This window comes from Brachycentrus maculatus, unplaced genomic scaffold, assembly GCF_059751285.1.
Source record: "Brachycentrus maculatus isolate JH-2025_06_01 unplaced genomic scaffold, ASM5975128v1 h1tg000061l, whole genome shotgun sequence".
Taxonomy (NCBI): Eukaryota; Metazoa; Arthropoda; class Insecta; order Trichoptera; family Brachycentridae; genus Brachycentrus; species Brachycentrus maculatus.
In genome coordinates this window covers 1,640,821-1,666,665 of record NW_028280815.1, presented here as the reverse complement: position 1 = coordinate 1,666,665, position 25,845 = coordinate 1,640,821, and the positions used below count along the sequence as shown (strand labels likewise).

Genomic DNA, 25,845 nt, shown 5'->3' with positions numbered 1-25,845 from the left:
TTACCACCCCGCACTTGAATTTTGTTACAATCCGATTGCAGATCGCCCCAATCGATCCAGAGTTCCCGGGGAGGGTACGGTTCGTCGGAGGGGCTGGAACTTCCACAAAGGCGACTTCGGCCAGCTATATTACCTCATGGACGGTATCGATTGGGGAGATCTGTATAACAAATCGGATGTAAACGAGGCGGTACAATATTTTTATTATACTGTTGAATGTGTATTTGATTCCTGCTTCCCTAGAAGATCTCAGGCTGCTGGTGGAAGGCGATATCCGAAGTGGTTTTCTAGGGATATTATTAGAGACATACAGACTAAGCATTTCTATCATAAGAAATGGAAAGCTTCTGGCTGCCACAGTGATTATGAGATGTTTGGACGTTACAGATCTGTCGTGAGACGTAGCATTCGATTAGCATACCGGGAGTTCATTACCAGCATGGAAAATGGTATTCTTCAGGATCCAAATACTTTTTGGGACTACATAAAGTCTCAAAAGGCGGATGGTGGGAATATTAACTCCATGACGTGGGGTGAAAAAATAGTACGGGGTGCAGACATTGCCGAGGCGTTTGCAGGTCATTTTAAGACTGTATATAGTAATGAACCTCCGCTTCTTGATATTAGCATTGCCAAGAAATGTTCGCCGACCGGTGCGCAGTTTATTGATGTTTGTAATATCAATGAGAAAGATGTGGCCGACACTATAAAAAAATTAAGTAACACTAATTCTCTTGGTCCAGATTTCATTCCAACTTTCTTCCTAAAAGGCTGCGTGGATTTGATTAAAAGACCACTTTGTTTTTTGTATAATCTTTCAGTGAATACAGGGGTCTTCCCGGAAACATGGAAGATGTCAAAGGTTACTCCTATACATAAGAGTGGCTCTAAGTCATCCGTAGAAAATTATAGACCTGTAGCTGTTCTTTCTGCACCAGCTAAGGTATTTGAAATCATAATAAGTAAAATCGTCGCTTCCCGAGTAGAGCCGTTTATAATTGATGAACAACATGGATTCAGGAAAGGCCGATCGGTTGAAACAAATCTGATGGTTTTTACGAATTACGTCACAGAAGCTCTAGACGCGGGACATCAGGTCGACTGTTCATATAATGACTTCGCCAAGGCCTTTGATACAGTCAACCATGATGTCTTATTGAAGAGGCTGTATGAGATCGGTTTCTCGGATGGTATGCTAAAATTAATGGCGAGCTACCTTCAAAACAGAAACCAATACGTCTCCTACGGTCTATTTGCGTCAGAGTCCTTCAATACTTTCTCGGGTGTCCCGCAAGGTTCTAACCTGGGTCCATTATTGTTTTCTATTTTCATTAATAATATCAAGAATGTAATTTTAAACTCACGGTTTTTGTTATTTGCGGATGACCTAAAGCTTTTCTTAAAGGTGACAACTTTTGACGATTTTCGTCTTCTCCAAGCAGATATATCAAATATATGTGAATGGGGAAGACGAAACAAATTAATGTTTAATGTTTCCAAGTGTTCGATCACGTCTTTCACTAGGGCCCAAAAAACATTATTTTATCGCTACAAAATGAACGACCAAAATCTGATGCGAGCATCGAATGTTAGGGATCTGGGCGTTAGATTTGTGAGCACCCTGACATTTCACGATCATATAGAGGCAGTCAGTAGTAATGCATTGAAAATGCTAGGATTTGTTCTGCGTACTGCCAGGGTTTTCGAAAATACCCGCGTGCTGAGAACTCTTTATAACTCCTTGGTGCGAAGTAGACTCGAGAGTGGCTCGATGATCTGGGGGCCACACGAGCTTAAGTACTCTCTTATGGTAGAGAAAGTCCAAAAGAAGTTTTTGAGGTATCTCTACATGAGAGAGTACGGCTATTATCCTTGGCTCTACCCGACCCAGTTTCTCCAGGGTATGCTTGGCTACAATAGTTTAGAGACTAGAAGGAATGCGTATTTGATTACGCATTTTTATCGATTGTTGCGCGGTATGATCGATAATCCTGAAATTATCCAGAGCATTGGTCTGTATGTTCCCGATAGTTACCTAAGACAGCGTCGGCATAGATTGTTTCAGATTCCTATACACAGGACCAACCTGCCGATGGTTATGCCTGTAGGAAGAGCTACCGCTATGTTGAACAATATCACATTGGATATTGATCTGTTCCATGTGTCCGAAGGAGTTTTCCGAAGCGAGATTCTTCTACACATTTAACAAGAGTCTTCTTGTGTAATTTTTAATTTGTTTTTTTAATATATACGCCTTAAATGTTTGTTTGTAATGTATATATTAATTATTGAATAAATTGAATTGAATTGAATTGAATTGAAATATAAGTGATTTTTTCACTCTAACATTTATTCAATATTACACTGGACTGGTACCTGAAGTGGAGGGCTGATCACCTTTCCTTCATGTGTAATCGATCGAGATAACACTGCGTTTATATGAAGCAGTGCCCTATGCACCATTGGGGTGCGGATAAGGGTTTGAATGAATGAAAAAAAATATTAAAAAAAATATATATTTATTAGTTACCTAAGAAAATTTTCCTTATACAAAGATTTAAAGCATATTATGTTTATATGTCTTTAAATGATGTGTATAGTTCAAAATAAAATGAATAAGGTTGATCCCTAAAAACAATACAAAAGAGACAACAATACAATAGACACAATGGACTCAATATCTTATATCAATCAAGAAATCGCTCACTCCTTTCAACAACGTCATAAATCAAAAATCGACAATTTTCAGTTGTGCATGTTTTCGGAATGCCCAGAAAATGTACTATATCCCAGCAAAAGCGGCATATTTTTAATTTAATATTTACCCGCTACAGGGTAGTAAGTGTTGTTTTTGCATTTTGAAGAAAACGTATTGTTAAATTATTTTTTTAAATATACTTAATATTTTTCAAATGGAGAAAAAACCTTCAGGTTTTACCTAAAAAGATCTGTTGCACAGTTGAAAGTTCAGTAAGTGGCTTGATATTTATTTTTAATACATGTATTATATTTTTGAACTTTAAAAATGTTCTCCTGAAAAATCAAGTTTTTTGATTTATGACGTTGAAAGGAGTAAGCAATATGAATACGACCTGTAATAATATGTTGCGCCCTGAAATGGCCAATCAAGATATCTCTCACTCCTTTCAAAAACGTCATAAATCAAAAATCGACAATTTTCAGTTGTGCATGTTTTCGGAATGCCCAGAAAATGTACTATATCTCAGCAAAAGCGGCATATTTTTAACTTAATATTTACCCGCTACAGGGTAGTACATAAGTGTTGTTTTTGCATTTTGAAGAAAACGTATTGTTTAATTATTTTTTTAAATATACTTAATATTTTTCAAATGGAGAAAAAACCTTCAGGTTTCACCTAAAAAGATCTGTTGCACAGTAAAAAGTTCAATAAGTGGCTTGATATTTATTTTTAATATATTGTTTTATATTTTTAAACTTTGAAAACGTTCTGAAAATTAAAGTTTTTTGATTTATGACGTTCTTGAAAGGAGTGAGCGATATGTCAAATAGCTAATTTATTTGTCTTGTCATAGTTTCTAAATAAGTCACCACTTAATCCGATAGATCTTTATGTCCTATTGCCTCATCAATTTGTGTCAACTGCATACCTTCTTTTGCACATTCTGTTGCCAATTTAAATCTTTCTTTTTTAAAAATTGGACATACCCACACTAAATGAGGGGCATCTTGTGATCTTTTTTTTGTTTTAATTATCTAATGTCCAAGTGACTCTGAAATCTAGCTACGTCTTATGCAACACCGCTTATCAGGACCCTACTCAGGCTTAAACTTTTTAAGTTTCATAGCCTATGCCTACTCGTGAGTGGATTTACTCTTTATGTTTAAAGTTACTATAATTTCATGTAATTCATGAGTGAAAATTCTAGACGAAAACACTCACTTATCTTGTGTTGATGTCTCATCACAATGGGTATATATTGGGGACTGTATCCACCCTGTTGACTCGAATGATCCCGTTTGTTGACTTCCGAATAAGTATTTTAGTAATAACATATAAATCCCTTACCGTACCCCAATGGTGCATAGGGCACTGCTTCATATAAACGCAGTGTTATCTCGATCGATTACACATGAAGGAAAGGTGATCAGCCCTCCACTTCAGTTACCAGTCCAGTGTAATATTGAATAAATATTAGAGTGAAAAAATCACTTATATTTATTAAACCCCCCTGGGAGTTGAACCCGGGACCTCCAGAACGGTAGCCGAGCATGCTGACCATTACACTACGGAGGCGGACAAAAATAACATACACGGACAAAAATAAAACCAAGATATATTTTTAATTTAAGTTTTAATATGATTTATTTTACATACATTATATCTTACAGTTAAAATAGTGAACGAAATAGTACACAAAAATAATATTAAATATTTGGAATAAAGAGACAGGTGTTAAAAACAAACACGGAAATCTCCAAGCTAAGAATATCAGTAGTTGAGTATTAAAATATAACAAGAGAGAGAATTGTATGAAAATATCAAAAGGAGTATTATTTTTTTTAAATGTGAGTAGAACTATATATTAACAATTATTGGCAGTAAGTGGTTACATTTTTTAAATACAGTAAAACCTCGATATAACGGGCTGATTGGGGGGAGTGTGTGTCCGTTAAATACAAACAGGTTTAAAATAAATCAATAAGTACTACTTGACTAGTTGACAAGACTACTGTCTTGTCAACTAGTCAAGTAGTCGTAAGAGTCGTAATAATCGTCGGGTATGTATGAGGATATGCATGAATGTAGAAGAGGCAAAGAATGTTTGCAAAGACAGAGTAATGTGGCGTTCAATTCTCTCTGCCTACCCCTGCGGTGAAGCGGCGTGATGGTTAGTTAGTTAGTTAGTTAAATCAATAAACTTTTTATTAAACATGAACACTACAAAATTCTATTGTCTTCGGACAATCATCGCGAAGTGACGTTGCTGTTTAACACATTGTGTACGGTGTGCACATATTTGTGCGTTTCAGAAACCTTGTGTGGTGGCGGGGTGCACATTTTTGTGCATTTCGGCTACCTTGAATTTAGTATACAAAAAACACGTCATAAACTTCTAATCTCTTGGCCTTTTTGCTTTTGTTGTGTAGTGGATAGATGTCGTTGTAATATAAAAAATAATACTGATATTTACTGGTTCAAAACATAGCTAATGGTCGTAATCTGTTTTGAAGGAAATGTTACAAATTAACTTTAAACAATGGATACAGACGGTGCGTTTTTTTCTTTGTCCTAAAATGAAATAAAATACAAAGATCATTGTCCTTTACTTAAGTCGGCAGTTGGTACTTACAAAGCAATAAACGCGTATGGAGAAAGCCTATAAATCATTTTTTATTCGCAGATTTTGAGTTTTCGGCGGTTGTTAAACTGTGTTGTTATTTTCTAATATTTTATTAGTGTTTTTAACATTTTTTTTACTTTTGTTATTTGTGGACTAACATGATTTTATTTTGAGACGTTAGAGACCATTTAACCGTTTTTGTATTGTTTTCGAGTTCAACCTCAAGTTCAAAATATGAAGTTCACTGACATATTTTATATTTCCGGACAGCTGTCTAATGTCGCCCGCCTCAAGATACAGTTTTATCAAAACATTGCCGTAACTAATGTGTTAATATCGAAGCGTTTTGCTTGCTTTCGGTAATCCTGCTTTAAAAAGTCTCAAGTTTTATTTGCGCTTTTGAAGTTATGACACATAATTTGTGATTATCGTGGCCGCTACAAATTGTTTTTATGCGGTGACACTTAAATTTAAGCATATATAATATTCTTCTTCTTCCAACCCTCATCCGCACCCAATGGTGCATAGGGCACTGCATCGTATTGACGCAGTGTTATCTTGATGGTTACTTACATGAAGACAAGGTGATCACTTCTGCGCTTCAGGGACCAGTCCAGGGTAATATTACATAAATAGTGTAAAATCACTTATATGTATTTATTTTCACACCCCCCCTGGGAATTGAACCCGGGACCTCCAGTACGATAGCTAAGCACGCTGATCATTACACCACGGAGGCAGACAATCGGACGGATATCCCAATATATACAATGGGTATATATTGGGGACTGTATCCACCATGTTGACTCGAATGATCCCATTTGTTGACCTCCGAATAAGTATTTTAGTAATAACATAATAAATCCCTTACCGCACCCCAATGGTGCATAGGGCACTGCTTCATATAAATGCAGTGTTGTCTCGATATAATATTAGTATTTTTACATTTGACCGTTTTTTTTGTCCGTTATATACGAAGTTCGTTAAATAGAGGTCCGTTATATCGAGGTTTTACTGTACTAAAATCAGAACAATACAGAGAAGCTAAGCATGGTCTCTGTGCAAGAATAATAGAACGATTGATTTGGAGATTGCTATGTTTATATATAATACCCTAATAAGACTTATCTCAAAATAAAAAAACGATAACACTTAGAATCACACAAATATAATATCAACTATAAGAATAAATTGTATGCAGCTTAAACACCAATAATTTGTATATTTTATTTTTTGAAAAAAAATAGCTCTTTTGGGGAAATTTTCTCTACGGGTTTAGTCCAAAAATCATATGGCTTTTGATTGATATTTCTTATTTTTTCCATGAGTTCTTAATTTCAACATTCATGCTTCTGACTTTACTGAAAAGATATATATATTGAAGCAGTTCTGACTTAAATAATCTATGCAATTTTTATCTAATAAAGAAATAAAATCTCAAAAACAGCACTTTCAAATTAATTCAAATAATGTGTAGCAGATATGAAAACCTTTTATTGATTCAAAGCTACAAGTATCGCTTACCAAAAAACCAGTTTGGAAAAATTGCATACATAACTATTTATTAAAAATATAACCAGTTATTTAAAAAAATATTGTACAATCTTCGCAATAATATTAACACTAGTAAAACACAAATATATTAATAAGTTTTTTCGGAAGTCCTTCTCATTTAGTATCTAGGACATAATCTCATATTCGCTTGCCGGCATCGAGTGGTGTGTAGGGCACTGCATTGAAGTAGCAGTATATCCTTAAATTCCAATGACAAATTTAAGATATTTAATTGTTTAACCTGTACGGAAGTGTGGCTGTAAATGGTCGTCCAAACAAAAATTTCTTCGAAAGGAGAATAAGCAAATAAACGGCCGCACTTATAACTAAAGCCCGGTGACATTTATTCATAAATAATAATAATAATAATTTGGATAATTTGTATAGCGCCATTTTTGTAAAATACTACCTCAAGGGCGCTTAAAGACTTGGATAATAATAATAATTATAAGATGATGATGATAATGATACAAAAAAATGGATTAAAAAGTCATCAATCGATCTCGGGCTGTCGAGTCTGGAGCGGGGAAAAGATGAGCCGACAAATTAAAACGCCTTCCTCTTGATCCCATGGGCTGGAGAATGACCAAGGTGTTGAGCAGGACGACTTCCCGAGCGATGGTCGTCACGCTGGAGGGTAGCTTGTTGAGCTCCTGTTTATTGTGGATGGCCAACTTCCAACTTCCAAACTAGCAGTTCAAACGGGACTTCACATTTATCCTCTTTTGCCGCCCTTCCGTGATCCGACATGATTTTGTCTTCGAGGTTTTCCGCAATAATAAAATGGCACTTGTACTGCCATCTGTGGTTGTATTTAAACACTAAAACTACACTTCAGATTATTTTTGTTCTACCCACAACATTTAAATTTATGTGTATTAATTTTTAAATTAAACACAGATTTATTGAGTCTAGTAATTTGTATTTGATTAAAAAACACATAAAAATTAATACCGTGCCAATTGTTTCGCCTAGTTGTGGCATTTTCAAACGAAACATTCATTTGAAAATGCCATAACTAGGCGAAACAATTGTCGCAAATTAATTTTTATGTGTTTTTTAATAAAAATACAACTTAGTAGACTCAAAAAATCTGTGCTTGATTTAAAAATTGATACATAAATTAAAATGGAGTTCTGCAAATTAAACGCCAAATCAATAAATTCACAACATTTTACTCAAATATAAGTTTGTGTGACATCATCTCAATGATGCTGTCAAAAAAAACCTATGAAATAAAGACATTGATATTTTTTTATACAAAAACATGTTTACTGCTGTACATATTTATTTATTCAAGAAAATATGTTGCTTATAGCACTAACTATGATAAAGAATTATAAAAAGTAAACAATTTTTTTTTTTAAAAAAACAAAACAACTTACTCTCCAGAAACAGTTTTGCCTGCAGAAGCTCACTTCCGGACAGGTTAAAAGTGATTTTTTTAAAATGTAAATTAGATTTAAAAAAATGTTACCTGAGGACTAATCTCTTCGTAACACTTCTCTCGATTAATAGACTTCATAACATAATAAAACACATATCGCTCACTCCTTTCAAGAACGTCACAAAATTTGTCAATTTTCAGTTGTGCATGTTTTCGGAATGTCCAGAAAATGTACTATATCTCAGCAAAAGAGGCATATTTTTAACTTAATATTTACCCGCTACAGGGCGGAAAGTGTTGTTTTTGAATTTTGAATAAAAGGTATTATTTAATTATTTTTTTAAATATACTAAATATTTTTCAAATGGAGAAAAAACCTTCAGATTTTACCTAAAAAGATCTGTTGCACAGTAAAAAGTTCAATAAGTGGCTTGATATTTATTTTCAATACATTGTATTATATTTTTAAACTTTAAAAACGTTCTCCTGAAAAATCAAGTTTTTTTATTTAAGACGTTCTTGAAAGGAGTGAGCGATATCAGAAACAACAGAAAACAGAAGAGGGAAAGATGAAACCTCCTCGTTACCACAATGCAAGGGAAAATAGAAGGGCAGAGGAAGAGGAAAACCAACAGCTTTATTGAGCAGTAAAAAGAAAGAGCAAGTAACGTATAATCTAGATCTTATTGAGCAGGAGCGTTGCTAAAATGAACAACGTACAGTGAATGAATGAAAGTGAAAAAAAACTACATAACAATTTAAAATGTGCTGTAATAAAAAACCTCAGAAATGAAGACCCTAAGGAGCATATCTGGCAAGAGTCCACGAGATAGAAAAAGGAACACCAGGTTAAGAGAAATATCCGAGATCCAAGACGTGGTTAGGTGGGGAAGATAATAAAGAAGACAATGGTATGGGCAAGTGAGAAGAATGGAATCATCCAGACTCCCCCACATTCCACTGCACGGCCACCCCAAACCACCAAAGAGATGGATTGACATCTGGGAATCAACATCGCAGGAAGCTAATCACTCTTAAAAACAGGCCACAAGGCCTACACACCAAGAAGAAAATGTATTGTTAATGCAGTGTTGTCTTGACTCATGGTTGATTACACAAAAGCACGGTGATCAGTCGTCCGTTTCCAGCTATATTTTAACACATCTAATATTTATTCAATATTACCCTGGACCGGTACCTGAAGCGGAGGGCTGGTCACCTTTCCTTCATGTGTTAATGATCAAGATAACTCTGCGTTTATATGATGCAGTGCCCTATGCACCACCGGGTGCAAATAAGGGTTAGAAGAAGACAATATTATGTTTTTTTATGAATTACTTTCCACGTGCATAAAATATTTTTTTAAATATAAACTAAAAGTGATTATACACTAATAATACGTAATAGAAATCAATATTTTACTAAAGAGTAGTATTAACCAGTGGTAAGAGTGGAATAGTTCCAAATTATACTCTTACAATAAAGCTTTAACGAAAATTCAACAGATGTCACTATAAACTTTAAATAACGCAATATAATAGTTAGAAAAAACAGTCTCCCGCTGTAGCGGTAAAATTTTGGTAATTGTGATTACAATCATAACATATGTCCACCCTTTGGTTACCAAAATCCGATATTTCGGCTTTAGGTACTCTGGCGAGAAATACCGGATCCGTCTGATGTCATGATTTATAAAAGGATCAGATGCATTTTGGACAGTGTGTTAGGGATTCCTTCAGGGTTGTGAAAAAAAATTCTGATCAAATGTTATACATCGAAATTTAGAATTATCGATGATTCATATCTTATCTGATATCTTACAATTAGTTGTAATATTACAAAAATAATTAAAGAGAAACGAGAAAAACAAAGCACATTAAACCAAATTTGTTCCCGCGAAAAGTAAGTTGTGTAAAGCTGTGATATTATACTTAATGATACATTTTTATGTGTCAAGGTTAATAAAGAATATGCAATAAATTGACAAATATAATACATGTTTGGCATAACTAAAAAAAATAAAATAATTTGTTAATTACACGCACCCCTACACTATTTCTTTCAACACCGGATGTCGGAAATTATGTCGTCGAGTGTGATCTTCATTGTTATGCGTAAGGCGTAAAAAGGAGATGGACATTAAGCGAGCAGCATTTAGTTGCATACATTTAGTTGACTAAACTCCGAGATATATTTTCATCGTGCCGAAGATAAAATAATACCACAGAGTATTAATAAATCATCCAACACATTTTACTTTTGAATTATTTATGTTTAAATCTTGGTTTATCTAGCATAGTAATCCCAAAAGTCCTGGTAACCAAAGGGTTAACATGCCGACCGTAAAAAATGACAAAAATGCAATCACATTTTTCGACTACTATAAAATCTTTTCATTAATTGATTCGGAAGAGTAACTTTGCGGTAAAAACTATCAATTTTTAATTTAAGTTTTTTAAAAAAAAAAAAAAAGTTTTTTTTTTTTTTTTTTTTAATTTAAGTTTTACTTAGTAAATACCACTATTTCATAACACATTTCGGACAGGTGTTTTTTATGCCTGCGGACCGCTGACGACGGGATTTGATCATTGTGTACATATGGTTTAGACTTTAACAAAGAGATTGGTACATAACATTCATGTAAAAACATTAAATAAATCCTAACTTAAACTTTGAAATGAGGCTGGAACCGAAGGTAAAAAAGCACTCTTCCTGTCCTTAGCACGTTGACTGCCAACTACGAGATAACTCGTTATCGTGTAGATTGCGTTCTTTGCTAGGACTCTGACTAGGAGTTATCTTGTACTGTGTTTACTTTCCATATTCCTGCAGCTACGATAACATTCCTAGTATATCAGTGCTAATACCGATAGATGGCTTCTGGGAAAAGAACGAAAAATCAGTGCTGGCTTACATGAACAGAAAATTTATTGATAAATGAACAGAAAATATTGTTATGTACTATTATTAGAGTTTTTAGTAATGCAATATGATTAAATGACATTGGCTCTTTAGACCGGAATTCTGAAAATTGCCGTGGCAGTCAACAAGTTAAGCATTAATGGGCTGAATGGGTAGAAATACCTTTTGTAGAATAAAATAACAACTGTGTAATTTTTTCCACATGAATTCATGTGGAAAAATTAATAATTCATATGGAAAAATTTACATAGTTGTTATTTTATTATATAAAATGCAGTTCCACCAAGAAATGTCGTTACAAAACTTAAATCAAAGAAATATCTTTCCCGTCCTTAGCGTATTAAAATCTATTGTGACACGTGTTTCGATGCATTCCTCATCAAACACCGTGTATACCAAGTAAAACTTAAATTAAAAATAGTATTAAATAGGCTGTTAATAATAATTATAAATTTGGATAATTTATATGGCGCCATTTTCTTAAAATACTACCTCAAGGGCGCTGTTGTATCAATGACGGATATGACATTGATATTATATTACACAATCAATCTTGCAATTATTGTTCATTTGTTTGTCCGCCTCCATAGTGTAGTGGTTAGCGCGCTAGGCTACCATGCTGGAGGTCCTGGGTTCGATTCCCAAGAGGGTCAAAATAAATATTAGTGATTTTTCAGTCTAATATTTATTTAATATGACCCTGGACTGGTACCTGAAGTGGAAGGCTGATCACCTTTCCTTCGTGTATTTAACGATCAAGATAACACTGCTTCTATACGATGCAGTGCCCTATGCACCACAGGGGTGCGGATAAGGGTTAGAAGAAGAAGAAGAAGTTAATAATAGTAATAATACATTTGAATAATTAATGAAGCGCCATTTTTATGAAATACTACCTCAATGGCGCTGTTGTATCAATGACGGATATGACATTTATATTATATTATATTACATTATCACTCTTGCGATTATTGTTCAGTCGGCGTAGCAAATCTCCTGGTGGTGCATCAAGTTGGCGGCCGGGATGAGGCACATGCAGAACTCGCAGGGCAGGCGCACCTCGTCGGGACCCGGGCCGCCCGCGCCCTCGGGGCTGGCGGGGCGGGGGGCGTGGGGGGCGCGGGCGGTGCGAGGGGGCGCGCGGTGCCCGTCGGGCGTGTTGGGCGGCGCCGCGTGGTCCGCGCCGCGGCGCGCGGGCGCCTCCTTGGGCGGCGGCAGGATGCTCGTCGCCAGGGGATTGCAGCCAGTCTGGAAAGGACCATGTTAATAAACAATATCGGATACGGGTGGGACATATCGTAGTCGTACAGGAGAAAGTGACCAACTAACAAAACGTAAAATGTTCAGGAGGGCCATTGAAGTCACTTTTGCTTGGCAAGAAAATAAACATCAATGCAGTTAGTCATTTTTAGCATGTCAATATATTATGCTTCGAAGTTTAAAATCGTTTGGGATTTTTTTCAGGACAATATTAAGCTAGTTAGATATCAAATAGTCAATGCTCACGTTTTTGTAAGAAATGCACTTGGTCACTTTCTCCTGTATGACTACGATATGAATATGACCTGTAATAATATATTGCGCCCTGAAATGGGCGGGTCCTATACTTTTCAACAACAAAGGAAATCATCCATATATGTTTCCACATGAAACCTTTTCTATTTGTTTTAAAATTTTGTATTTTCCTTTGTGATTTATATAAATAAACAAAAAAATATATAAATTACGTCCACCGGGCGTGAGGTACTGACACGTCCTAGTGAAAGAGTTTGCGCCCGTTGTATGTCTTGCTCTTTCTCTGTAACTCATGCGAAATGTCGTTTTTTAAGGTAGCAATTTTTCACATTTTTTTGCTCGCTTTAAGAAGAAATAGAATTACTCGTAATGAGAGGTTCCACTGTACGAGGATAACAAACGAGTGGCAGTAAATACCTCATGAGTGACGAAATCATTGGCCGACACCATCGTGTTGCAGAATTCACACGGGATCATCACATCGTTGAGTCCGGCATTCTCCACGCTAGAATAGAAAAAGAACAATTAACACATTATTCTATTGTGTTTTTCATAATTTTTCTAGATGATCAACACCACAAAGATTTATATCTCCTTCTCCTAACCTTTATCAATTATAATTATAAAATGTCAAATACGTTAATTTGACCGCGGCACACCTGTATCCGGCTCGCGGCACACCAGTGTGCCACGGCACACCGGTTGCAGGCGGAGCACTGGTGTACATGATACATACGTTTTTTCTGCACCATTCCGCGCCGGTACCAAAAATATATCATGCGTCTGGATACACATCTGGACGAGATAGAAAGAGAGGGGACGTGATAACTATCCCGTGAATATAAACCCATCCATAAAGGTTTGCACCTATTATGACAAAATTTTATCAGAAATGAATACAATAAACATTATAATTACTTAAATTCTGTGGAGAAAAAGGTAATTTTTTTTGCCTGTTGTTCGGAAAATAACCCAAGAGAAGTGTGGTTAAAATAATAAGCAAAACGTTCAGAAATTTCTTACCCCAAGTCATCGAATGCAACCGGCGATCGATCCCTGTTGTCCGGGCGGACAAAATTCACCCACGCATTGTCCAACTTCTCTTCCATAGGTTGCGCGTGATTCACTCTGCGGTTCTCCATCCTGGCATTGTCTATCCTAGGATTATTTACACCGCCATTGTCCGCCCTCGGCTGGTCCCAGTAGTCCCCGGCCATCACGTCGGCTCTCGGCTGGTCCCAGTCATTGTCGATCCTGGCAATGTCCAGTCTCGGGTGATTCAGTCTGGGATGATCGGGTCTCGGGTGATTCCGTCCGAGATTATCGGGCCTCGGGTGGTTCAGTCTGGCGTTATCGGCCCCCGGATGGGCCCATTCGTTGCCGACCCGGCTTCTGAAGCCCCAGTTATTATCGGCCGTCGGGTGGGCCCAGTCATTGTCGACCCGGCCATTGAAGCCCCATTCGTTATCGGCCGGTTCTGAGTATGTTAAATCGTTTTCCACGAATCTGAGGTTGACGTTAAACTTTACATCTTTTTTACCATTTCTATCGCTGTCCAGCCTTAAATTATCCGCTTTAGGACTGCCAAGTCTCGGGTTATCAGGTCTGGCATTTCCTCGCCTCGGATGGTCGGGTCTGGCGTTTGCTAGTCTCAGGTTGTCGGGTCTGTCGTTTTCTAGCCTCTGGTTTTGGGGTACCCTGGGATATTCGGGTCGCCTCGGATCGACAGGATTGACATTTTCTAGTCTCCGATCATCGGGTTTAGTTGCTTTATTGATTTTAGCTCTGGCTTTGGGAATATCAGGACTCAACCCAAAGTTGTCGGCGTTGGCGTTAACAGGATTATCCAAAAAGTGATTGGAAAGTATGCCGTTGTCCGTCGGAGCCATTTCGGACGGGTGATGAAGGCAGCCCAACTAAAATCGTAAAAACACATCATCAAGATTAAACTCGGCATACACGAAAAAGCACGCTAAGGTAAGAATATGAAAGTCTGAGAATTTACAGGGTTTATATTGTTTTGCCACACATTCCTGTAAGAGATCGCAACGTGACTGCATTCAGTCTACTTTCATCCTTCTTTTGCCAACTCCATAATTCACTTCCGTACAATAGGGTCGGAATCTGGCTATAATAGCCTCGCTTTCACTGAAAGCTAAACTGGCAGATTTAATAATAAAAAAAACATTGGAATCTCATTTCAGAAAACACAAAACATCCCGGTCCATCTACTTCTCGGTCTTTATTTGAGGGTCAGATTGATATAGGGAAAAAATATTAAATTACTTTTTAGTGGAAACATTACCTCGTGATCTACCAGCTGTTCCGATGGCACCATGACATGGCAAAACTCGCACGGAAGCATCACAAAGTTAGCTGCCCGATTCCGCGGAACTGGATTCCTCGGCAAGTTCCACCGCGCACTCCTGAGGAATAAACACTCTAAAACATTAATTTTGATCTTGACGCAGTGCCATATCTAAAACAAAACACACTCAACAATGATAATTTCATGAATGTTTTTCACAGATACTTGTGAACATTTGAATGTGGCACATTTTATAAACTTCATAAAATCAAACAACTTTGTTTTAACCACTTGAATAAAAATAACATTTGGGAGTTTTTTAATCATATTTTTAAATCATATTTTTAAATCATATTTTTAAAATCATATTTTCATATGGTGTACTGAGTATGTGCAAGTTTTTGGTAAGGGAATGTAATTAACTATGAGTATTTTAATGTTTTGGAAATTTAATAAACCCTGATGATAACAAGGTTCTTGTCAAAACCGGTTAGTTAATGTGTACTAATAATAAGTCTAATAATAAGTCTGCCTCCATAGTGTAATGGTCAGCACGCTCGGCTACCGTTCTGGAGGTCCCGGGTTCGATTCCCAGGGGGGTCGAATAAATATTAGTGATTTTTTCACTGTAATATTTATTGAATATTACCCTGGACTGGTACCTAAAGCGGAGGGCTGATCACCTTTCCTTCGTGTGTAAACGATCAAGATAACACTGTGTTCACATAAAGCAGTGCCCTATGCACCATTGGGGTGCGGATAAGGGTTTTATTATTATTATTATTAATAATAAAAAAATGGTTAGAACAAAGTTGTTTAATTTTATAAAGTTTAACAATGATAATCTCCATGATGACCAACATCACCCACCTGGAGTTGTTGTCTCGGCCGGGGTTGGCCAGGTTGTGCGTGGGCAGGTTGAGCTGCAGGTTGTCTCCGCGGGTGCCCTCCCCGCGGGGCGCCCCGTTGAGGGAAGGCTGGCGGGCCCCCGGCTCCTGCGTCTTCACGGGGGACTTGCGCACCTCCAGGGGCGACGAGCACTGGAAACAAAGTCTTCCCACTGTCACGACCGTTAAAAAAAACCTAACTCTTGAAAGGGATAGAATAGAATGTCGACGAATAATAATTAAGTGGGAAATGCAATGATTGAACATTTTCTGCAAATGCCTTGGCACTGTTGTGTCATTGTGACAAGTGTTTCGATGCATTCTGAATAATTTTTACAACACCAAAAATGGTGCGGAATGCTTTCACTTTGAGGTAAGACATGGTTAAATTAAAAAAAAAACTTTTTTTTTTAAATATTGAAAGCATTAACTTTGTGGATCATATTGATATATTATTTTGAGAAATAAAAATGCTAGTTTTATAATCATAAGTTTAAAGTCATAAATTAGTTTTATGGTCATATAGGTTTATAGTCATAAATTAAACCCTGAAGAGGGCAACAGGTTGTTGCCGAAACTAGTTGGTTGTTAGTAAAAATGTGAGTGGATCAAAAAACAAAGTATTTTTATTTCTCAAAATAATATAAAAATAAGACACTTGTTTTTTACCACTTGAGTATTATATTGTTAAGACTACATAGTTTCTGAAGCTACAGATGCTTCCAGCTATGGGTTTGAATATAAACTAAGTTTGTCCGCCTCCGTAGTGTAATGGTCAGCATGCTCGGCTACCGTTCTGGAGGTCCCGGGTTCGACTCCCAGAGGGGGTTCAAATAAATATAAGTGATTTTTTTCACTCTAATATTTGTTCAATATTAACCTGGACTGGTACCTGAAGCGGAGGGCTGATCACCTTTCCTTTGTGTGTTATCGATCAAGATTACACTGCGTTTATATAATGCAATGCCCTATGCACCATTGGGGTGCGGATAAGGGTTTGAAATAAAAAATTATATTCAAACCCGTAGAGGGAAGCATCTTTACTGCTTACGAAAAAAGTTGTTAAAATATAATACTCAAGTGGGGAAAAACAAGTGAGTTATATATATTTACTATGTGACATTGCGATGCGTTGAGTAAATGTCATATCTGATTTAACCCTTAATTAGTCGCATGGGGTCAAAGCAATTTCGCATAAAAAAATTAACTTCTGCTTCACATTTGATATTTAGTTCATGTTATTTCTTTTAAAAATGATAAAAACAATAAAGCACTTTAATTCGGAGCTGGCAGCCGACAGAAAAGCCTGGAGACAGTTTGTGGACTCCATATGCTCCACCAAGGGAGCGGACATGGTTATTATTTATTATTATAATAATGAGCAAGTTTTATTACATTATATATTTAATAAATAAAAAGCAGTTATGTATTTTTTTCGTCTGGTTAATAGCAACACAAAAATTACCTCTTTCAATTCCTTCCGGAGACTTCTGAGGTCGTTCTTTATCTCCATAAACCTATCCACGGGCTGAGGTCTCTCTTCGGGCACTCGGGGACTGCTCCACGGAGTGTAGTCGATGGTCTCGTAGTGGTGATCGGCCCCGTTCCTGACCGATCGGGCTGCGGAACCGCTCCCGCGATCCGGATCATCCCGCCTCCCCTGCAGCCGCTTGGCCATCTCTTCGGGAGACATCGGCGTGAACGCAAACTCGGTCGGGTTGGCCAGACTGGGTTGATCGATCTTGGCCTTGTTTTTCTTCTTCTTCTCCGTCTCGAAGTCGGCGTTCTGCAAGGCGCTCATCTTGCGGAGCTTGTCCACCTTCTGCGCCGGGTTCAGCACTGGCGGGAGGTCGTGCTGGAGATTGTAGGCCGTCTGCTCCTCCCGCTGCATGGCCTGGGTCTGTTCGCGCATGAGCGCCGCGTACATGGGGACGTTGCGGACGCCCGAGAAGGGAGGCGGGTTCCGGACGTTATGCTTGGGCTGGGAGTTTGCTTCGGGGTTCGGGGGGCTCTTAGATTTGGACTCCTTTTGCTTCTTTCCACCGGTCGGTGGCTGGGGAGCTTGATATTTTTTTATTGCGCCTTTCGAAGTTGATGGCCTAAAAAAATTAAATTAGATTAATAGCTGTTAAACAGTTTTTAAATAGCTGTTTAGTAGCTATTCAATAGCTTTTTAATAGCTATTTTCTCTTCTTTATTTTATTTTCTTTATTTGATCGGGAATTGTACAGCTTACATATAAAAAAAAAGATATATTAAACAATAGTTACATTAACAATAATAAACATTACATTACATTAACAAAAACGTTAAAAAAAGCCAATTAAACAATTCCACATTTATGTTATAAAACTATTAAAAAATATTCAGAGATTTAAAAAAAGGGTATGATATAATATAATAGATTTAGCAGGAAAGAGAAAGAAAGGAGAGGAATTAAGGAATTAAGCTATTCAATCACTTTTGTAATAGCTATTTTACATCATTTGTAATGGCTATTTATTAACTTTTCAATAGTTATTTTATAGCTTACTAACCCGTCAACCGGGCTGGACGTATAAATACGTCATACGTTAACAATATCGGGTACGGGTAGGACATATGAATACGTCCTTGAAATATATGTTGCACCCTGGAATGGGCGGGGCCTATATTTTCCAACAACAAAGGTAAATAGTGATCTATATATCGCTCACTCCTTTCAAGAACGTCATAAATAAAAAAACTTGATTTTTGAGGAGAATGTTTTTAAAGTTTAAAAATATAACACAATGTACTAAAAATAACTATCAAGCCACTTATTGAACATTTTACTGTGCAACAGATCTTTTTAGGTAAAACCTGAAGGTTTTTTCTCCATTTGAAAAATATTTAGTTTATTTCAAAAAATAATTAAACAATACCTTTTCTTCAAAATGCAAAAACAACACTTTCTGCCCTGTAGTGGGTAAATATTAAGTCAAAGATGTGCAGCTTTTGCTGTGATATAGTACATTTTCTGGGCATTCCGAAAACATGCACAACTGAAAATTGACGATTTTTGATTTATGACGTTCTTGAAAGGAGTGAGCGATATGTCTCCACATGAATTTATGAAACGGAGGGAATCAACATCATTTCGCTTTAGAGAGTGGTGGACGTGTTCTGGGTGAGCAATGACAGTTACATACTTAAACTTACCTACCTATTTTCGTATTATTCGCTTATAATTTTTATATTTCCAAAATGTTTTTTTTCTTCTAGAATACATTATTTGAAGTATCCATAAAAATTCGATATTTTTATTATTTTGTTGGTATTCTTTTCTATTTGTTTGAAATTTTGTATTTTCCTTTGTGATTTATATATAACAAAAAAACGCCCGTTCTCCGCCTCCGTAGAGTAATGGTCAGCACACTCGGCTGCCGTACTGGAGGTCCCGGGTTCGATTCCCAGGGAGGATCAAATAAATATAAGTGATTTTTCCACTATAATATTTATTCGATATTACCCTGGACTGGTAGCTGAAGGGGAGGGCTGATCACCTTGCCTTCATGTGTTAACGATCAAGATAACACTGCGTTTATATGATGCAGTGCTCTATGCATCATTGGGGTGTGGATAAGGGTTTGAAATTAATGAAAAAAATTGAATACACTATAAAAACATAATAAGTAAAGTGAATTGTGCACTGTGAACATCTATAATGGATATCCGAATGACTTCCGAAAGTTTCACTACAAAAAATAGGCAAAAATATGCTTTTTTGTCAAAAATATTGTAATGTAAAAAATCCAGCACGGTGCGGAAAGTTTGACACTCGTAATTGAGCAGCTTAGAGGTTAATATATTTCAGTCTTTTCATTTTTTTTTTAGAATAAATAAAATATATGAAACGCCTGGTGGACATACCACCGGGCGTTTGGTTTTTGCATTGAGTAAGTTCTCTTTACCTGATAGGTGCCTGTTTATCGGTATCCTTGTGCTTGGCAGTCTCCTCGACGGCGGAGTTGACCTGCGGCATGTCGTTGGTCCGCTTGGCCGGCAGGTGGGGGACGTTGTCCATGGCGAACAGGGCCCCCGCGCCGTCCCCCGGGGGGGCGGGGGGCACCCTCTCCGCAAACGGCTTCACCGCCTTCGAGGCCTTGGTATGAGAAGAGACGGGGGGACGAACCGGGGGGGCTGTCCAAGATGGCTGCGGGCCCGGTTCTGAAATATGAATATAATCAAGAATGTATAACATAAACCAAAGTAGGACACAAAATGCCGAACCCTCTTCTAGTGGAACGGAAGGTCTGCTGATGACAGTCAACAGTCCGCCTTCTCCTGAGGAGTGCAACGTGGTTTCCCCCCAGCAATGAGCAAATGCAGAGAAGTTCCTGTTTGGCCCACACTAGATTATCCCTCCTGTTCCCAACACAGATTCAAATAAAAACATATTGAATTAGCTAGAAGAAACAAAAATCCACTAAATGATCCATAAACCTTGTACATAATAAGCAAGGTAAACAATAAATGCAATTCCCATCTTAAAAAAACAAATCAAGTATGTAAAAGGAACTCCACTGACAAGATACATAAGGTGGCTTGAGGGTTTATGCAAAAAAAATTAAAGCTTTTAAATGTAAATTCACGGTAAAATCGGGATACAATTTTATGTTGTTTCACATTTTCAATAAATTTCGCAACTTAGTTCAAATAAAATAAAAATAAATTTGCTTTGCAAGAGCAGATCTGTCAGATGCCTTATGCACCATCGGGTGTGGATGAGGGTTTGAAGAAGAAAAAGAAGAAGAATTTAGCTATCTATTCCACACGCTCCACATATGACCAAATAACAATCTCACCGTCGTCCAGCTTGAGGAAGCCGTGGTTGGTATCCTCGTGCAGGCGCCGGTACTTGACCATGACCAGCTCGCCGCAGTCGGCGCAGCGCTCGGTGCGCGCGCCGCAGTACAGCTCGTGCTCTGCCATGAGCGCGCGGTCCAGCGCCAGCGTGCAGTGCGCGCACTGGACGCGCGTCTGCGCGCACGCGTCCGACTGATGCGCCGCCACGTCGCACGACTGCATCCGCTCCCCGCACTGCCCACACGCCACTGAAAACAACAATCCATTTATTTTATTTTATTTATTGTTCCAGCATTGACTTTGTAGTAAGGCATGATGAAATTGTAAAAGAAAAATACTTGTTATTTTACTACCTGTGTATTTTAATTATTTAAATGTAAGTTTTGTCCGCCTCCGTAGTGTAATGGTCAGCACGCTCGGCTACCGTTCTGGAGGTCCCGGGTTCGATTCCCAAGAGGGGTAAAATAAATATAAGTGATTTTTTTCACTGTAATATTTATTCAATATTACCCTGGACTGGTACCTGAAGCGGAGGGCTGATCACCTTTCCTTCATGTGTAAACGATCAAGATAACACTGCGTTTATATGACGCAGTGCCCTATGCACCATTGGGGTGCGGATAAGGGTTTTTTTTTTTTACATTTAGACCTGAAGATGGAAGCGAAGCTTTCGAAACTAGTCGTCTTAATTAAAATAAACTCAAGTGGTAAAAAAACAAGTGTTTTTCATTTACAATTTCAATTTATTTTACATTTTTGACATCTCTGTTTACTGCATTTGTTTACTGAATCATTTCGACAAAATTATCAAAATGATTCAGTAAAAAAATGCATTTTTATATCGATTTGACATCTCAACATAGATGGAGAAGAATATAGATGCCTGGGTATTTACAGGGCTTACGACCTGTCATAAGCTAGTTAAGTGATCACTTGTTCTAATTGTAATAATTTTAAAACAAAAGATAAGTGGAAAAAAGAGAAAAAGATTTTGAAAATTCGTTGAAGATCATTGAGTTGACTCAATGATCAAAAATCTTATTTTATTTATTGTTTCGGCATTAACTTTGTGGTAAGACATGTTACAATGATTAAAGAAAACACTTCGTTTTAAAAGGCCAAATTATGAATTATCTTGAAAATTTAGAAATCCAAAAAAACCTGAATTCTAATAATAATTTATTAAATAATATATTGTTTCAAAATTCTTCACCATTGCTTTCCATTTTTCCTTTGTTTTCAAACTCCGTCCCTTGACTAACCCCTTCCCCTTACTTTACCCTCTCCTTATTTATAGAACAATTTTATATTTCATATTTTAGTTATTATACAGACCTGAATGATGGAAGTTTAACTTCTGAAACATGTAGTCTATAATAAAACTCAAGTGGTAAAAAACGAAGTGTTTTCTTTAAACATCAAAAATCTTGACTTGCAAATATGTCTATTCTCACCGTGGGCTAGATGCATCTTCATCTCTGTGACTGGAATGGGTTCCCTGCACTTGGGGCAGACCGCTATGTGCCTAGTGCAGTGCACAGAGTGTATGGTGAAGTTTGCTGCCGGGATATCTCTATGGCTGTAATCACAAAAACATTCAAACCTCTCATTAGCAAACAAACATTACCGGGATGGGTGCTGCTTATCAAGTTGCACAAAGGATGTGATCTCGGAAATGTGAGGTTCCACCAGAAAAACACAAAGCATGTGATCTCAGAAATGTGAGGTTTCACCAGAAAAACACAAAGGATGTGATCTCAGAAATGTGAGGTTCCACCAGAAAAACTCATATGATGGTAACGGTCATTTTAAAAATTGTGCATTCTGTGCTGGAATTTTAAGGTACAATTTTAAGGACAATTTTTAAGGTACATTGAACATATGTGCAGTTTATGCCCAAATTATACCAGAGAAAAACTCATACGATGATAAAAAAATTCAAGGTATACCTTGAAAAACTGTGCATTTTTTGCCAGAATTATGTCCGAATTAAACCATGAAAAAACTCATACGACGATGAAAATTGTTCAAGGTATACCTTGAAAAATTGTGCATTTTACGCCGAAATTATGTTTGACTGAAAGGCGGAAGAGGGGAAGAAAAACAGTGACTTCCGTGCATTAAATTTGTGTACCTAGTTAAAGCTACTTATTTTGACATCTGAATATAGAATAAGAAGAATATGGAAGTCTGGGTATTTACATGGCCTATGACATGTCATAGACTGGTTAAGTGATCATTTACACACATGCAACATTCACGTTACACTACAGAGGCGGACATAGCTGACGTATTGTCATAGTCTAAAACTTTATTTTTAGCGTAATAAAGTAAATACAAAAATCAAGCAATTATTCTTATGAGATTTGTATGTTAAATGAAATGCTGATGTATGTATTTATTATATTTGGGTAGCTATTAATTCGTAGGCCATAGAATGTATTGATAATATTCTCAAATACTGATTTTTAAATTCATCTGAGAACAAAGTGATGATTAAAATTGAGTCGTGTGAGATGAATGATTTTCATTCACAGTTTGGTGAACATTTTACCTCAATTATCAAAGACAGACGTAACACGGAAGGCAGCGAGATAATGTAATGCCAGTAAAGGTTCGAGGCAAACACATTCCTGCCAAAAAAGGTAAAAAAAATTGTGTAAAAATGTATATATAATGTTATTTTTCTTATGGAGATGATACAATTTTGTTATTTTTCAGTTAATGGATTCTCATCTTGTCCGTAAAGACTTTAAGGTAATATTTACTAAGATTTTTTAATTATTCATGTCAGACACTGGATTATATTTATCTTACGGTCAGGGTTGCCAGGTCTTTTCCAAATAAATACCGAACAGTGAACAAAAAAAAACCGTTTTAATTGTTTATTTATATTATTAACTTAAAATACAAAGTACAATTGCACAAGAGCAACTAGCTAACCCAACATATATTATAACAACATAACACGGTGATAAAATACTGAACGGTTCGGTAGAATACCGAACACCTGGCAACACTGCCTACGGATGATATATCAATACTAAAAGTAGGCTGCCCAAACTCAAAACACAGTAAGGGACATTTTTTTTGTAGTACGTTTTTTTGAATTTTTAGACTAAGTAGCACATTTACTTAGTCCAAAAATGCAAAAAAAACGTACTACAAAAAATGTCCTTTACTGTGTTTTGAGTTTGGACAGCCAAAGTGTCTAATTGAGATAAAATGTTTTTAACATCGTTCGAAAATTAATGCAATATGGATTTTAAATAATGGGCATAATGGTGAATGTATTTTTTTTAGTCCAATTTTCCTTTTCACTGAATTTTCTCAACCCTAGTAAAAAGTAAACATTGGCTAATAATAATGATTCTCTATAATGATTAGCCCCTTACGGTACATAGGGTACTCAAGGTAGCATACCTGTACTTGTGTATATTGGACGAGGTACAAATCACTCGAGTAAGCAAATTTTCTTACCGAGGTAATCAGCTCCCAAAAGAAATTAAAAATGGAGACACATTTACAGAAAAGGTTCAAAGTATTCATAAGATATATACAGTGAAGATAACAAAAATCAACTCGTTACTAATCACTTTTGAATTGGAAAGCACTGCGACGTCGAATTTCATTAATTTCATCGCAATTACACAATTAAAAATAAATTCTCAAGTGAGACATTGAAAGACTAAAATTAATCTCCGACCAAAATATGTTTACAAAAACAAAAAATACTATGGCTTTTTGGCGTCTTTTTTCCGGCAAATGAACAACGCGACGGCGATGTTAAAAATAAATAGTAAAAAAACACAAAAACAACACTCTAAAATATGATTCATAATAGAGAATCGAGATATACTGACCGATATGAGGAAAATTTTCACCATCATCTTTCTGCGATATCATATTTTAAACGCACAAAAAACAATGAATTCAAACGATAATACTTGCCAATTCGTACAAAATTTCGATTGTTCTTCATCTCCCATGTTTTAGATGCGTGTAATAACTCAAAACAGTATATAAATAAAGTTTAATTGTAGGTCTGACGTCTCGTATGTATTTCGGCGTGATTTCTAACCTCACTTTCCGCATCAAGGAAAACCGGGCGCAATTCTTCCAAAAAATTAAAATATTTTGAACAACATTAATAAAAATGTCAAACCAACACAAGGAGCTAGAGCATACATATGCTTGTTTAATAAGTAGTTTTTGAAGTGGGGGTTTCATACTTTTCTAAGGTCTGTTTTTGTCCAGCACGAGTTAGTAATTGCGCAAGTATTTTAAGCAACATTAGTAAAAAAGTATAATCAACACAATGAAGTGAAACGTCGCATTCTTCATTAAAAAATATTTTTTTATGTATAGATTTATACCTTCCTGCGGTTTGGCCTCGTCTAGCGCTACTTTTTATCGTTAATCGCGATTGCGCACTCGTCACCGGGGATACCGCTCGTGAGGGGAATTTAGTCTAAAATTAAAATTTTAGTTCGCTTTTGTGATTTTTCATATGGCAAAGTTCCAAATATTCAAAAAAATAGCGCCAATTGTTTCGCAATAGTTTTCAATTGTAAACAATCAAGTTTTACTGTAGCTGTAATGAGCTTTTTTTCAATTGATTACGAATTTGATTAAAATTGGATGATATGGCTAGGGCACGATAAAATAATTTGGTTGTGCTTCATCCCTGGTATAGCAATAATAATTTAACATGTCAAATACTAAAAAGTGAGGTAAAGCTGTAAATTGTAAAGCGCCTTTGAGGTGTTTTGTTCACGAAAACGGAGCTATATAAATTGGCCATTTTTATTGAAAGGTCTGCCATATAAAATTAATTGGTATTCTACGCAAACGGGTTAGTCGAGATTTAATTTAATCAAATATTTTGGTCCAAGACACTATATTGAATTCCAGTAATTTTTTGTCACATTTAATTGTAGATTATTTTTTTCAAAATGAAACACTTGAATATAACACTTTAATGAGTTTTATTTATATAAAGGTACGAATAGTTTCGAAAACTTACAGATGTTTTCATCTTGTGGTAAAAATTAAAACTAACGAATAAAAAATATTTAGGGTCATATATATAGGTTAATAAATATATGGAAGGGGGGAATA

General features: G+C 36.5%; 1 protein-coding gene and 1 non-coding gene across 5 annotated transcripts; one reads left to right on the top strand and one right to left on the bottom strand.

The window, feature by feature from the left end:
- Nucleotides 1-4,319: 4,319 nt before the first annotated feature.
- LOC148311551 (uncharacterized) lies at nucleotides 4,320-24,813 on the bottom strand. Of its 4 annotated transcripts, none has more exons than XM_088256366.1 (10): nucleotides 24,676-24,813; nucleotides 22,179-22,303; nucleotides 20,724-20,972; nucleotides 19,830-20,085; nucleotides 17,363-17,996; nucleotides 15,881-16,050; nucleotides 15,008-15,128; nucleotides 13,726-14,618; nucleotides 13,120-13,207; nucleotides 4,320-12,435 (listed from the first exon to the last, which is right to left on the bottom strand). In XM_088256366.1, the coding sequence occupies exons 1-10, from the start codon at nucleotides 24,711-24,713 to the stop codon at nucleotides 12,163-12,165; spliced, it is 2,847 nt and encodes a 948-aa protein (XP_088112492.1). In that variant the 5' UTR covers nucleotides 24,714-24,813; the 3' UTR covers nucleotides 4,320-12,162. The 4 variants fall into 4 exon arrangements, with proteins under 4 accessions (XP_088112492.1, XP_088112494.1, XP_088112495.1 ...); XM_088256368.1 differs by lacking the exon at nucleotides 24,676-24,813 and adding an exon at nucleotides 24,588-24,642; XM_088256369.1 differs by lacking the exon at nucleotides 24,676-24,813 and adding an exon at nucleotides 24,205-24,476.
- Nucleotides 6,323-6,428, top strand: LOC148311552 (U6 spliceosomal RNA). The gene has a single exon (XR_015837235.1). It is a non-coding gene; the product is annotated as a U6 spliceosomal RNA (small nuclear RNA).
- Nucleotides 24,814-25,845: the final 1,032 nt, after the last annotated feature.

Bases quoted from the DNA above. Each gene is read 5' to 3' on its own strand.
- LOC148311551 (XM_088256366.1), bottom strand. From the start codon at position 24,713: ATGGGAGATGAAGAACAATCGAAATTTTGTACGAATTG. The intron at 22,304-24,675 runs GCAAGTATTATC...TTGTGATTACAG, and splicing joins TCGAAATTTTGTACGAATTG to CCATAGAGATATCCCGGCAG. The intron at 20,086-20,723 runs GTGAGATTGTTA...TTCATATTTCAG, and splicing joins CTTCCTCAAGCTGGACGACG to AACCGGGCCCGCAGCCATCT.